The following is a 16155-nucleotide window of genomic DNA, read 5'->3' on the forward strand; positions in this document are numbered from 1 at the left end:
TGAACACGTCAACCATCAAAACACACATTTATGCCTACTTTCTGGCTAGCAAGATGATTTCAATCCACACCAGTATGTAACCTCCTACATAACAAGCTTTCAATTCTGCAATAATCTTTAATGAATGCCTCCAATAATCTTAGTGTATCTACCCCTTTATCCATTGCACATGCTATTTTCTTAAAACAGCACCAATAAATTGATCAAATATACTTCCAATTTCACAATGCCATCAACCATTGCCTAGTTGTCCTAATCAAAAACATTTTTAGCATATGCGCTTGGTCTAAAAGGTGTGGGACGTGGGATGCAATAATCCAGACCAGCAATCAGTATCAGGTTTATTATCACTGACATGTATCATGAAATTTGTTGTTTTCAGCTGCAGTAGTAATGCACAACAATTGTTATAAGGTGCAAAAGTAAATAAATGAAGAAAAAAAAATAAAAATTGAGCTTGTGTTTATGGACTGTTCAGAAATATGAAGGGGAAGAGGAAGGAGCTGTTTGTAAAGCAATGAGTGTGAGCCTGCAGGCATCTGTACCTCTTAACCAATGACAGTACCATAAAGAGGGCATATCCAGGACAGTGAAGGTCTTTAACGAAATATCACCTTCTTGAGGCACCACCTCTTGAAGATATCCTTGGTACTGGGGAGGGTTGTGCCATGATGGAACAGGCTGTGCCTACAGTCCTTTGCAGCCTCTTGCAATTCTATGCATTGGATGCTCAATACCGTGCTATGATGCCACCAGCCAGAATATTCTCCACCAGTAGAAATTTGCAAGAGTCTTTGGTGTCTTACCAAATCTCCTCAAACTCCAAATGCAACGGGACAAACTGATAGATCTGACCCCTTATTCTGACAGTAAGATGCATGTGCACATTTCCGGGCTCGCATTTTTCAAAATTCCCAAACACAAGCTGCTCTTTTAGTCAGTAAGATTAAAGCCACTAATATATTTTCCTTCTTAGGGTAGCTGTTAAGATAAGCTCTTCATTAAAATACACTGAAGTAAATGTTAGCTGTAGGCCCAGTGACTTGCGTCTGCTGTTGGATATCTCAATGTTCTGGGGTGGTGATTACAGTGAAATAGTCAATGATGTTACTTGAATAATATATTTCTCTGCAAAATTAATTATACCATTGGAACCTTAGAAGATAAAATAATGTGCTTTTCCATAAATAAGACAGTAAGCATAATTTCTATTTTATTTCTCATTCCTAATTTTAATTATTTATGTTCACATTTACCTCCACTGAGGAGGCCAAAATGCATGATTCTCATCAGTGGATTTAGCTACTTAAGTATTTGACTAATAAAGTTCCATGAATACAAATGCAGATTGTATTTGCATATATCACAGTTATATTTTGCACATTGTTTGTTTGTCTGTCTTTGTCATGTGTTTTTTTCATTGATTCTACTGTTTCTTTTTATCTGAACACCTGTGAAAAAATGAAATTCTGTGTAGTATATGGTGACAAATATGCACTTTGATAATAGATTTACTTTGAACTTTGATCAAGTTATATAGTTAATAAATTCCAGGTTTAATTTGTTCGTGACAAAGCACTATGAATCACCATTCACAATAAGTAGCCTGTAATTTGATAAATAATTAAGATGTTCAAAGTACTGCTTCTTCATTTGATTTTTAAGTAATGGCTTCTTGTAAATGATCATAGTTATGTACGTATCTCACTGCTCTGAAATGGCAAGGGGTTTCTCCTTTTACAGGCAATAGACTATAAATCTAGCTGATGAAGTTCACACAATCAAAGTTACACATAGTACAAGAGTCATATACATTGTGAGGGCATTAAGTACTGCATAATGAGATGCTACTTTCTGCAGTTACACAATTGTGACTTTTCTAATATATTTATTCATGTAGTGGACTACATATTGAAAGAATTCTAATTTCAGGTTTAAGTTATTTGAATGGAATTTGTTGCTCTGAAACCAAGTTTCATACACAGTATTCATGGAAAGGTTTACATGTTGCATTCACTAAGATTTGAATCTTTTGAGTTTTGAGTTTTATTTGGGGCTGTATGTATGTTTTCAGTAATGTTATTTGAAATCTCCATCTCAATATTGTAAAATACTATGGATTGGGCTTTTGCATGTGGTGCCATTCAATCCTCAGATTAGATTGCTCTTGGAAATAAACATTAATTTCCAGTTTCTTCACATAAATTCTTAGCAAAAAGAAAGGTCATTCCTTGAACACTGAAATATATGACATTCACACAGCTGTGTTTAGTTATAGTCTGGACAGAGCATTGAGCATTTTAAAATGCTCCAGGCTCCTGGACTGTTATTGGTTTTAAATTAACATCACCAACAGAGACTTTGAAGAGACAGGAGTCATTTTCTCACTCTCTGTGAGCCTTGCATTGAATTGCTGTGGTTGTTTAGTCAAATAATTATAATTTCATTCAGTCAATAGAAGCTGTCATTGGCCCACCAATAAAGCATGCCCCAGAAATATAAAATATTAAATCTATAAAATAAAGAAATCATTTTAGTATTTCTAATCTTTATGATGCCCATAGTTTTAGTCAAATCAATATTGTGAGATGTAAAATAATACATTTATACATTTTGTTACAAGTATGTAAAATGCGTAGTCAATGTATGAAACCAACATTATGTCCCTTAACAACAGTAATACATTCCATTAATTACCACTGCTGTGACTGCAAATTTGACAGTAGCCATTTGTAGCTTTTATGTGTAATTTTAAAGTACATCTAGTAGTACGACATCGATGATCAGCTGCTGGATGATAGATATTGCAAATAAACACCCTCCAACCCCCCAGCTCTCAATCTTCCTGTCATTGCTGATTCCAGGCATGCCAAATTTTGTACCATGTCCAAAATGATTGAAGTTAATTGCACTTTCTCTGCCTCTAGAATGGATTATATTAACCCCTTGAGCCTACAAAAGCAAAATGTATAGAAATGGCAAAACAACATCCATATAACTCAAAATAAGTTTATATTATCAATACTCATTTTCAAAATATATCTGTAATTTAACACCAAACTATTAAATACCCACTCACTTAAGCATTGATCTACTTAATAGATCCCTTCTTTCATTCATTCAAGGACATTAAGCATTGCTGGAAAACCTCAGCACTTATTGTCCATGCCTTATTGTTCCTAAACTGAGGAGGAAGTTGAGAGTGACCTCCCAAGGGAGATTACCAAGATTGGATACAATGGCATTTCTATCTCTAAAGAACTTCAGTGAACAAGAAAATTTTTTACCGCAACTCAGTAGTTGAATGGAGCAATTTCCAAGACAACTTTCAACTTTCAAGACATAGGTAGGATTGGAAGAGATATCTCTAGTTTAATAATCTATATCTCTGACTGCTGGCCCAATAATTTAATATATACTTCTGGAGCTACTTGCTTTGTGATATTTACACCAATGACAAGGGAAAATGTGAAGTTGCTGGAAATCCAAACAACACACACAAAATGCTGGAGGAACTCAGCAGGCCAGATAGCAACAGTAGATGTTTTGGGCTGAGACACTTCATCAGGCATACATGAAATCTGTTTCCTACGATGCCAAAACATGATGCATTTCTAGGATTCCAGCAGTGACCACTTTATGATTGACTTCAATCCTTAGGATCTGTTTTTACTATCAGCTTTCTTTGTGATATGCACTGTACATCAGAACATTGAAACAAGCAGTGAAATGCGTTGTTTTGCATCAATGGCCAGTACTGCCCAAGGTTTTTACCAGGGGTAGCCCACTAGTGTCGCCAAGCTTCCAGTGTGAATATAACATGTCCACAACTTACTAGCCCTATCCCTACCTGTATGTCTTTGGATTGTGAGAGAAAAGCAGCGCACCTGGAGAAAGCCAAAGTGGTCACAAGTAGAATATCAAACTCCTTACAGACAAAGGTGGGAATCAAACCCTGATCGGTGATTGTTGGCACTGTAAGGCAATTGTACTAATTGGTACACAACTGTGCCACCCATCCTTCTAGATGACATATTCTTCTGGTTTTAGAATGAAATTATTTTGACAATATGCAACATTTTAATTCAATTTTTTTGATAATGCAGTTAGCCTAGATTCATTATTAATAAAGTAGATGCATGTATTTCACTAAATCATTCATTGAAATATCATAACTAAGTAAATCACTTCATCTTCATAAGAACTAATTGCTGATCTGACTTTATCTTATTGCCTTTATATAAACATTTGGCAAAGGGGTGCAGTTGGAACTTCCTGATTGGGGTTTCAACGACCATCACCATGACAACCAATTACCCATCATAGCTGTTAGCTTAGCAGACAAGCTGTGAGTATGGCAGTGGGCATCAGCCTTGTATGTTACCAATTATGGCTCCAGGCACACTATTCAGATGCTGTAAGAAAACAAAAAGAATAAGGGGCCTTGATTTGAGAAACTTGCATTGCAATCATTTTTCTTTTTGCCATGTATCTTCAACCTCAGATATTAGCATAAAACCAAATAATATCCTGTTACAATAAAGTGAACCCTCCTATTTTCCTAACAAATTCAATTATCTTGTTAGATGCTGAAGTTAATTCAGACAATATTAATCTAGAATGCAGATAATGGTACCTGTGAGAGTATGTCCATGTAATCTTCCCAGGAATTAAACCTCTCAATTTTTAATGCAAATAAATTAACTTGCTTAGTGAATTAATAGATGGAAGTATCATCTGGTGCATTCTATATAGCTATCGTACATAATTTCTGTTTATATCAGCATATGGTTTAGTGCTCCCTTGATAGTCATTATTGGAACCTATAGTATGATAGCCTTTGTTTTTAATTGTATAATAAATAGTTTAATAAACTTCTCAGCACTTTCAAGTTAGTCCTACATTCATTCTGCTTATAAGGAGTTTCAATGTTAGTACAACTGAATTGTGATTACTGCGTTTGTTTTGGTATATCTCTTCAAGTTTCGCCTCATTCTCTCCCCCAGCAGTTACAGTATATATGATATAACCTTATTGTGACACCATGATGAAATGGTGGAGCAGACTCAATGGGCCAAATGGCCTAATTCTGCTCTTATATCTTATGGTCTTATTAGTTGCAGTCAAGACTTATAAATTTAATATGTATTTATCACTTCTGTCGATTAATGATTTTTATCAACAGTTCACCTTGGCAGATGAAGGAAATATCTGTAGCTTTGCTGAAGAATATCAAACCAACTTGAAGTACTTTCTGTACATTTTGAGAAAGGAGTTTAAACAGGACACCTCTTCAATTAATTCTTGTTTTTACATTTTTACTTTAATACTAGATTAGGATAAATGGAGAAAATATTTCTCAATAGCTGATGTTCAAGGACTTGTGCATACACTTTATTTAAGGCAAATGATATAAGGGAATGGGAAGTAAAATATTGAAACATCCTGCGCAGCTGGAAATCTGGAAGAGAAATTCTAGGAACACATAGCAGATAACTGACAGGGTCTCTGATCCTCCATCAAAAATCCAATGTAACACACCACCAGACAAGCTCTCTGTTACTGTTTTATTATTAGTAAGAGAATTCAAAGGAGAAAGGCAGATAAGTCATCCTGTAATAAATTAAATATGTATTGTCTTTTAGTGACAAATTGACTCATTGAATGCCAGCTGTTGAGCTCAAATTAGGCAGAAAACATAGCATTAAGGGAATACCTTAGATTCAGGTGTGCTATCTCTGGCTGGGAGCTTAAATATTGACCATTTCCGTCTGTTCTACTTGATTTGTTTTACAGAACCCATGACGCTGTTTCAAGGGAGAGTATGAAATATCCTTCCCTGTGCAATACTTTTTCCATAACATAGACATAAAATTGATCTTTTCATCTTAATGCTTCCTCTGGTATTTTCCTGGGTGTAAAAGGGATGTTGGCTTTTCTTATGTGACAGTGACTATTTTTACCAAATACTGCACCTGCAGAAAACTTCGAGAAATTTCAAGGGAATGCAGTAAAAGGAATACATTGCTAACAACACAGACTGCTTATTCTACCAATTATTTGTGCTTTTATGAGAATTAATGGAAATGAATAAGAAGAAAGTTGACTATTTCAAACTGAATAAACAGGAAGCAACTGCAGTATTTTGATCAACAATAGTGATAACATCTCACTTTTCATTTCTCTCTTTAATCCCAGGATTAAAACCTGATTTTTTAGTAAGTATGTTAATCATATCTGTATTAACTCACAGTTTATAAATTTATGTCATTATAATTAAATTATACAATAGGTATGAGTACCAATAGTGAAAATTGTTACCCTATAAACAAATATATCAAAAGATTTTATAAATTACCACTGACTTTGCAGAGCACAAAGAGAAAACTGTTGTTTAGTATTCGTTAATTACCTGTGGCACAAAAGTGATGGAAAATTAAACATCTGAATTATGCAAAATGATCTTCATTTATTCTTCTAGACTTTTCCAGATAATGATAACTGAACTATTTCAGCACTGTGGCAGAGGTAAAGATCTGATTGGGAGGTATCTAATAGACTTGCATCAAAAATGGGTTTGAGAGATTGCAGTCTGATTCAATATATTCCGTTTTTGATTGGGTGGCATAACTGGGATTATGTCACAAAGTTAATGACTTTCTCTGTGCTTCACTCTATCTATATTTATGTGTTAATTTTCTTAATTCCATTGGTAAGTTTGCAAACATCTGAGTGTGGAGAAATAGAGATTCATCCTCTCAGGCCATAACTACAGCTAGTGGGGTCAGAGAGCAACTTGAACATGAGGGCGTCCTGAAGAGGGTTAGTTGAAGTTAGTTGAAGGAAAGTCGAAAAGAAATGTAAAAGATCAGACCTGATCTTATCGAATGACAGAACTGCCAAGTAGCATACGCTTGCTCCTATCTCTCATGTTCTGATATTTTTATGTTCCCAGGTGTATGACAGAATTCCCTGTTATGGAGATTGTAGTAAACATAGCTGGGAAACTGAACCGTGGTCAGTTTGCAGGATCAATAACAGTGAGTCAATACACAGCTGTGGAGAAGGTGTGCAGACAAGAAAAGTGAGGTGAGTAAAAGGAAGTTCAATATAAGAAGTTCCAAGTATACTTCAATATTCAGGAGTTTAGTTCATTTCATTCTTTTTAAGATTTTTCTCAGAGATATAGGAGGGAGTAAGTTTGTGGAGTGGTGGTGGAACAATGCCTCAGTTGGGGAACCAGGTAAATAGAGATCTTACATTGAATACAACTAAGGTTTGACAGGACATAATTGCCATATTTTTGTTGGCCACTCAAATTAAGAGGGCAGCTTTTGGAGTAGTTACCAATATGGCACTAGCCTGCGCTCAGTGAGTACAGTTTAGAAGGAGGATAAAATGTAGAAGTGAAGTATTGGAGACAGACTGAAAGCCAGACAAGTGCAGACTGTCGGGATTGGAAAAAAAATGAGATCCAAAGTGGTAGAGTGATTGAAGCTGAGGTCAGGTTAAAATCAGGTTAGAGTTAGCTAAATTTATGAGTTCCTCTACTCCTTATTCATTTTTGAAAATCCATGAAGGGTATTCCTTACAGGTAAAATTTCTCTGTGTGCTACTTATCCTCAAAATGATGTGTAATGAAGGTTTGCCATGTTAGAAAGATAATACAGCTAACTGTATAGAGATAGAGAAATTGACCTCACATTCTCCACTAGTTAGAATGGTTCAGCTATTTTTGATATTAATACAAATTTGTTTTATCTCCCTAGATGTGTGCGTAGCACAGTTGATGGGCCTGGACAGGTTGTGGAAGATGCTATGTGTGATTACAGTGAAAAGCCTGTTGGAGTCCATCAATGTTCCATTTACTGTCCAGGTGACTGTGTTATGTCTGACTGGGGCCAGTGGAGTTTATGTCCAAAAGTGGGTATTTTGTTCTAAGCATCTGATAAATTCAGAAAATGTAAGATCTTAGATATGGCTGCCATAAAGAGTGCACAAGGAATCACTTAGATTGGTGTGAAGGGAATAGTTATTCAGGTTATGTGCTCAAGATAATTGACCTAAGTCCAATATTGTTTACCTTGAAAACAGGACTACATGTACTACAGACATTTGCACACAAATATGTGCCGCTATAAGACATGGATTTTAAATATCAGATCAAATCCAAATCAAATTAAAAGCTCTACTAAATTGTGCTGATTATTTCCCTACTTTCACCAAGGTAGTTTAATATTTAAGATTATTTATCAGTTTGCATGTGACAATTTAAAATTAATGATTAAGAAGGGTCTGTTTTGATGATAGTAGCTGTGAGAAATCTACTTGAATTAATAAAGTTAATATGTGGTATGGTGCCTGTGGTTGAATGTTTCTCTCACTGTTAGAGATGGAGATAATAGCACTTGGGAGAATTGTGCCTTTTAAGTCATTCATTTATATCTACTTAAGTTAGATTTTGAAACAACATGATTGCATTCTATCTTCATACCACTGAAGTTTATTTTTTATACTTAAGTTCAGCTCTGAAATTGGCTGCCAATCTGAGGTGAAAAGCCAACTTCTGCACAATGAGTAGATTGAGATGACGCCTTAATTTTTCTTTGATTTGTGAATAAATACAATTCAAAACAATCTTATTTTTATTTTTTAGGAATTACCATTTAGGGCTTTGCTAAAACTGAGTAAAATTAATTGGTGGATGATTCTGAAGAGCTGTAATTTTATATGGATTTGAAGGCTAGTTAAGACTGAAACATCTCATTAAGTAAAGTCCTAATTCACTCTTCCATGTTGTAATGGTAGCTGGAAGCAAAAAGAAATATGATTATATATTGTGAGTAGCTAACTGGCTGTTTTAAGCACTGTTGAATTTGATTGCCTTCTTGCTATCTGTTTATTATTTGTGGCATCTCACAGAAGAACAGATTACTTTAGAAATCTGTTGACTGTTAATGATCCCCATCTGCCTTCATGTATTAACCTTCATCAGGAAGAGCAATCACTACCATCTCACAATTCCTGTAGATACTGTTAAGAGTCACATATAAAATTAGACCATGATTCTACACAGTGATCTGCTCAAAATCTCAAATGGAGATCTTCCAAGTTTTATGTAATTATTTTGCATTTAATTCACTTCTCCAACAGTTTGTTGTTTAATGATGCCTAATGCAAAAAAAAAATCAAAATATAGTACTAATTATACACAGATGAATAAGATGAATATGAATCGAATATGAGTTTACAACAGTTTATTACTAGATGTGCATTTTCATAAAGGAAACATAGCAGAACAGCCATTATATACTGTAGATGCAATCTCTTATCTAAATGAGAGATTTTGTTTACTGTTCTGATATCATCAATGATAACAGAACAAGTAGGTATATAAAATGAGTTTATCTTCATGCTGCAAATTCTCCTCCGCTCACTTCTGACCAGACCTGGTCCACAACCTGGAATTACCTGGTTTCCTTTGTTTGTGCTCAAGTGGAATAAGGTTGAAAGTCTGATTCTGAAATTGGGCAGGAAAGCCCAGCAGGGATGGATTTTCACGTGATAAATCTGGAAGCACCAGAGCATTGGTTTTTACCAAAGAAGTTAGATTTTTAAAAATTCATTTCATAATTTAAAACAATAGATATCAATGTGTACTTAAAATAATTAGCATTTTGAAAGATTTAATTAGATTAACATACCTAACCATTAAAAGCATTAAACTAAATTAGAATATTATAGTAAAATCTCAGTCCTATTAAGAACATAAGAAATAGGAGCAGGAGTAGGCCATCTGGTCCATTGAGCCTGCTCAGCCAGTCACTAAGATCATGGCTGATCTGACCATGGACTCATCTTCATCTACCTGCTTTTTCCTCATAATACCCCTACTATGCGAAAAACTATCCAACCTTGTCTTAAATATATTTACTGAAGTAACCTCCACTGCTTCATTGGGTAGAGAATTCCACAGATTCACCACCATCTGGGAAAAGCAGTTCCTCTTTATCTCCATTCTAAATTTAATCCCCCAAATCTTGAGGTTATGTCCCCTAGTTCTAGTCTCACCTACCAGAGGAAACAACTTTCCTGCCTCTATCTATCTGTCCCTTTCATAATTTTATGTTTCTATAAGATCTCCTCTTATCCTTCTGAATACGGTCCCAGGCAATTCAATCTCCCCTCATAGTCTAACCCCTCATCTCTGGAATCAACCTGGTGAACCTCCTCTGCACTGCCTCCAAAGCCAGTATATCCTTCCTCAAGTAAGATGATCAGAACTGCACTCAGTACTCTGGATGCAGCCTCAGCAGTACCCTGTACAGTTGCAGCATAACCTCCTTGCTCTTAAATTCAATCCCTCTAGCAATGAAGACCAACATTCCATTTGCCTCCTTGATAGCCTTCTGCATTTGGAAACCAGCCTTTTGCGATTCATGCACAAGCACTCACAAGTCCTTCTTCACAGCACCATGCTGCAATCTTTTACCATTTAAATAATAATCTGATCTTCCATCTTTCCTTCCAAAGTGAATGACCTTGCATTTACCAGTATTGTATTCCATCTGCCAAACCTTTGCCCACTCACATAACTAGAGAAACACCCATAGCACAACTCTCTGCTTTCTATAGGTTAACCAATCCTCTATCCATACTAATACATCACACCCAACTCCATACATCCTTATCTTATGGATAAGTTTTCTATGTGGCACCTTATCGAAAGCTTTCTAGAAATCCAAGTAAATAACATTCATATGTTCCCCTTTATCCACTGTGCTTGTTATGTCCTCAAAGAACTCCAGTAAGTTTGTCAAACAGAACCTGACTTTGGTGAATCAATGCTGCATCTGCCTGATGGATCCATTTCCTTCCAGATGCCTGGCTATTTCTTCTTTAATGACAGCTTCAAGCATTTTCCCAACAACAGATGTTAAACTAACTGTCTTATAGTGACCTGCATTTTGCATGCATTCTTTTTTAAACAGTGGAGTGACATTCACCTTCTTCCAATCACTCTATCCAGACCAAAGTCACTACTATAACCTTTGCCATTTCGTTCAGTACCCTGGGATGCGTTCCTTGAGGACCAGGGAACTTGTCTTTCTTTAGGCTCTTTAGTGATAACTATTGTATTGAGGTCTTCACCTCCCTTTATATCTATATCATCCCTCTTCGGCATCTTAGACGTGTCCTCCACCATGAAGATCAACACAAAATAGTCATTCAAAGTCTCAGCAATTTCCTCATTACCTAATGTCAATTCCCCCTTCTCGTCTTCCAAGGGACCTGCATTCACCTTGACCACTCTTTTCTGCTTAATATGATAATATAAACTTTTACTATCCCTTTTTATATTTTGTGCTACTTTATTTTCATAATCCATCTTTCCTTTCTTTATTGCTCACTTAGTGGTTCTTTGTTGTTTTTTCAGTTTCCCACTACTCTTGGCGACTTTGTACGCACCGCTTTTTAGTTTGATGCCTTCCTTTATTTCCTTAATTATCCATGGCTGACTCTCCCCACCCTTACTGTCTGTGCTTTTAACTGGAATATACTTTTTTGAGCACCGTGAAAAATCTCTTTGAAAGTCCTTCACTGTTCCTCAACCATCCCACCATATTCCCAGTCTACCCGATCCAACTCCTCCTTCATCCCATTGTAGTCTCCCTTGTTTAGGCATAATACACTAGTTTTAGAATGAACTATTGCACCCTCCATTTGTATGAGAAATTCAATCATACTGTGATCACTCTTTCCAAGAGGATCCCTAAATACAAGATTTCTAATTTTACCTGCCTCATTGCACAGGACCAGAGCCAAGATAGCACGTTCCCCTGTAGGTTCAGTAACATGCTGTTCAAGAAAGCCTTCACGTATTCATTCTATGAAGTTCTCCTCAAGAGTGCCTCAAACAACTTGATTCATCCAATCTATGTGCAAGTTAAAGTCCCTCACGTTAACTGTTGTTCCATTTTTACATGCCTCAGATATTTCTCGGTTTATTGCCTGTGCCACTGTAATGTTATTATTTGTAGCCTATAGACAACACCTATCAGTGATTTTTTTCCCTTTACTGTTCCTAATCTCTACCCAGATGGATTCAACATTCTGCTCCTTAGATCTTATATAATCTCTCACCCTGATCTCATCCTTAACTAAAGGAGCTACCCAACCTCCCCTACCATCCTACCTATCCTTCCGTATACCCTGATATCCTTGGATATTTAATTCTTCACACTGCTGCCTCATTTCTGTAATCATAAATCATACCTCTTTATACTGATCTGCGCCACAAGTTCACTAACCTTGTTATGAATACTAAGGGCATTCACATGAAGTGCCTTTACACTCATTGTGCCTTTAAAATCTAGTAATCTCTGTCACTTATGCACTTGACTTTTCTGCACTCCAGCCTAATTTTTGCCTTTATCTTTATCCAGACTTTCCTCTTGTACTTTATCCATACTTCTCCAATCTTTTGAACCCATCCCACTGCTATATTAGTTTGTAGACCTATCCACAAACCTAGTTATGCAATCTGCCAGGATCTAGGTCCCATCACGGTTCAGGTATAACCTGTCCAAGTAGACAGCTCCCTCTTTCCACAATACTGGTGGCAGTTTCCCATGAATTCAAACCAACTTCTCCCACGCCAATTCTTGAGCCATGCACTTAACTCTCTAATCTTCTTAACTCTGTGTCAATTTGCACGTGGCTCAGGTAGTAATCGAGAGAGTACTACCTTCTTAGCCCTGCATTTTGATTTAGTCCCTAGCTGATCAAATTCCCGCAGCAGAACCTCTTTCCTCATTCTGTCTATGTCATTGGTACCCACATGGACCATGGCAACTGGATCTTTCCCCCCCGCAGGTTAGATAAGATGTCCTGAATCCAGGCACCACAGCCCTTAGGATGCTCTATCCTTGGGACAGAGAAATTTGTCTATTTCCCTGACTATAATATTCTTTACCAAAAAATCACTTTGAAATAAATAGGATCTTCTATTCTATGTATATAGCATGACTAGGCTTTGCTGTTCAACTCCATCTGGAATGAAGCAATGGAATATAGTGGCAGATGTGGCAGCTGTCTCTCAGCATGTTCAGGTCTACGTATGTTAAACAGTGTTTTATTACTTTTCTTCAAACCAATAACTACTCATGTGGCTGGCTGAATATCCCTTGTTCAGCCCGCTAAGCTGAACTTCCAGGAAAAGTGGGCACACAAAACTTTAACAAAATGTTAAAATTTAAAGATTTTTATCATCTCTCCCAAAGTACTATACAAATTAAAAAGTCATTAAATTATGCAAATGATACAATCTTCTAATATATGTGGACTGCATTCAACTCTCTTAGTAACTCCCCACAGCCATTTACCTACTCCAAAGTGTGGATAGCAAGATTTTATTACAACAAATCACAAATTAAAATTCAATTTATGCATTAGATTCTATTATATTTTCATACTGAAGCTATTCTGGTAAAATTTGTTTCTGATAAGAATCTCAGCATTGATGAATAGAGGGATCTTGGGGTGCAAGTCCATAGTCCAAGAGGCAACACACATGTGTGTATGTGTATGTATGGTATGCTTGTCTTCATCAGTCAGACATTGAATATAAAAGTTGGCAAGTCACATATCAAAAGACAGCATTGGTCAGGCCACATTGGAGTATTGAGTGCAGTTCTGGTTGTGATGCTATTAGATGAATGTGGAGGCTTTGGGGTGGTGCAGATTTTCACTGTTTCAGAAAGATGGTGCTGATAAGGGGCAACTCCAATGGGGATCATCAAATATTGCCATTCAGGAAATACTTCTACTGCAGCTGAAATCCACATTTACAGTCATGGTACTTCAGTAAACAACATCATTATAAACCGTTTAAAAAAAATCTATGGACACTAAAATTGACGGATCCCAGACTGCATACTCAGGTCAGGAGTGCAGTTTCCCTTAAAGAAAACAGGAAATAAAGAAATCATGCTGGTCTGCAAGTAAGATTGAAACACAAAGGCTTTAGATCCCCACTAACGACTATCCTTCTGGCAAATGTACAGTCACCGGAAAATTGCTGTACCAGAGGGACATCAGGAAATGTTAAGCACTTTGCTTCACTCAAACGTGGCTATTCCCCATCATTTCAGATACAGCCCAGCACCTTGATGGCTTCAACATTCACTGTAAAGACAGGACAATCTTTTAAAGACAGAGAAGGTGGAGTTAATTTATGATTAACTTATTGTGGTACACAGATATGGCAGTTTTGCCTCAGTCCTGCTCGCACAACCTGGATCATCAGGCGGTCAAATGTTGTCCTTTTCATCTGCCAAGGGAGATCTCCACCATCATCCTGGCTGTGGTGTACATTCCAGCTCAGGCCAATGGCAGCCAGACACCGGAGGATCTAACCAGGCACGAAACAGCACACCCTGATGCCTTCCTTATCATTGCAAGTGATTTCAACCAGGCCTGCTTGAACAAGTTTCTGAACAACTACCACCAACATATCACCTGTGGAACCAGAGGAGCCAACATACTTGACCATTGTTATACCTCGGCTTACCGTGCCGTCCCACACCCACACTTGGGAAAGTCCAGTTGCTTGGCTCTATTCTACATAGGCAGAGACTAAAGGCTGCAGCACCGATTGTGAGGACCAAGGAGGTACGGTCAAGGGAGGTAGGGAAGCTTACTGGACTGCTTTGAGCTGGTGGACAATATTTAGGGACTAATCTTTGAATCTGAATGAATGTTTCACATTGTCACCGACTTCATCGAAAGTTGTGTGGTTGAGTGTGTGCCTTTGAGAACATACCCAATATGCCCGAATCAAAAGCTGTGGATGAACCTGCAGATTCATAGCCTGCTGATGGTTAGATCTGTGACATTCAAAACCAGTGATCCTGAAGTCTAGGAACTACCTACAGAAGGCAGTCTTAAGAGCAGAAAATGTATCCAGTTAGAGACAGAATCAGATACACACCAGCTCTGGCAGGTTTTCCTACAAAGTGAAACCTAACATCCTGAATGGCAGTGATGCCTCACGCCCAGAAGAGCCCAAAGCCTTTGATGCACACTTTGAAAGGGAGAAGAGAACATACATCTATGAGCATCCCTGCAGCATCTAGTGACCCTGCGATCTCAGTCTCGGTGGCAGACGTCAGAACATCTTTCAAGAGGTTAGACCCTCACAAGGTGTCAGGCCCTGATGGTGTACATGGTAGGGCTCTGAAAACATGTGCAAACAACTGGCAGGTGTATTCAAGGATATCCTCAAACTCTCACAGTCTCTTGCAGTCAGAAGTGTCCACCTATTTTAAAAGGGCGACAGTCATACCAGTGGCAAAGAAGAGCAGAGTGAGCTTCCTCAGTAACTATTGCCCAGTGGCCTCTCACCTACTGTGATGAAGTGCTTTTTCAAGATTGGTCATGGCTAGAATCAACTGCTGCTGGAACTGGTCTATCACCACAACAGGTCTACAATGGATGCAGTCTCACTGGCTTTCCACTTGACCTTGGATTACCTGGATAGCAGCAATACCTACATCAGGCTGTTGTTTATTGATTACAGCTCAGTGTTCAACACCATCATACCCTCAGTCCAAATCAAAACGTTCCAAAACCTGGGCCTCTGTGGCTCTCTCTGAAACTAGATCCTTGACTTCCTTCTCGGGAGGAAATAACATCCCCTCCTCACAGACAATCAACACGGGCACACCTCAAGGATGTGTGATTAGCCCACTGCTCTACTCTCTCCCTACACCCACGTTTGTGTGGCTAGGCACGCAGCCAATGACACATTACTGCTGACAGAATTTCTGTAGGTGAGAAGGATGCGCATAGGAGCAAGATAGATCAGCTGGTTGAGTGATGTCACAGCAACAAACTTGCACTCAACATCAGTAAGACTGAGGAATTGATGGTGGAATTCTGGAAGGGTAAGTCAGAGAACACACAGCAAACCTTATTGAGGGATAAGAACTGAGAAGTGTGAGTAGTTTCACGGTGCAGTGTGTCAACATCTCTGAGTTTCTACCCTGGGCGGAACACCTTCTGATTCAATTACACAAAGGCATGGCAGTGACTATATTTCATTAGGAGTTGTGGAGAGTTGGTATGTCACCAAAGACTCTACAGAGGTACTGT

At 37.7% G+C, this 16155-nt stretch overlaps 1 protein-coding gene across 5 annotated transcripts in view; it reads left to right on the forward strand.

The window, feature by feature from the left end:
- The window catches only part of thsd7ba (thrombospondin, type I, domain containing 7Ba), a 969622-nt gene that overhangs the window by 828618 nt on the left and 124849 nt on the right, over positions 1 to 16155 (forward strand). For all 5 annotated transcript variants that reach the window (XM_059970235.1, XM_059970236.1, XM_059970238.1 and 2 more), the window contains exons 16-17: positions 6956 to 7089; positions 7770 to 7923. In XM_059970235.1, the coding sequence (XP_059826218.1) occupies positions 6956 to 7089; positions 7770 to 7923 (288 nt within the window). The remainder of the gene's footprint in view (positions 1 to 6955; positions 7090 to 7769; positions 7924 to 16155) is intronic.

The sequence above is a fragment of the Hypanus sabinus genome, chromosome 5 (genome assembly GCF_030144855.1).
Source record: "Hypanus sabinus isolate sHypSab1 chromosome 5, sHypSab1.hap1, whole genome shotgun sequence".
Classification (NCBI taxonomy): Eukaryota; Metazoa; Chordata; class Chondrichthyes; order Myliobatiformes; family Dasyatidae; genus Hypanus; species Hypanus sabinus.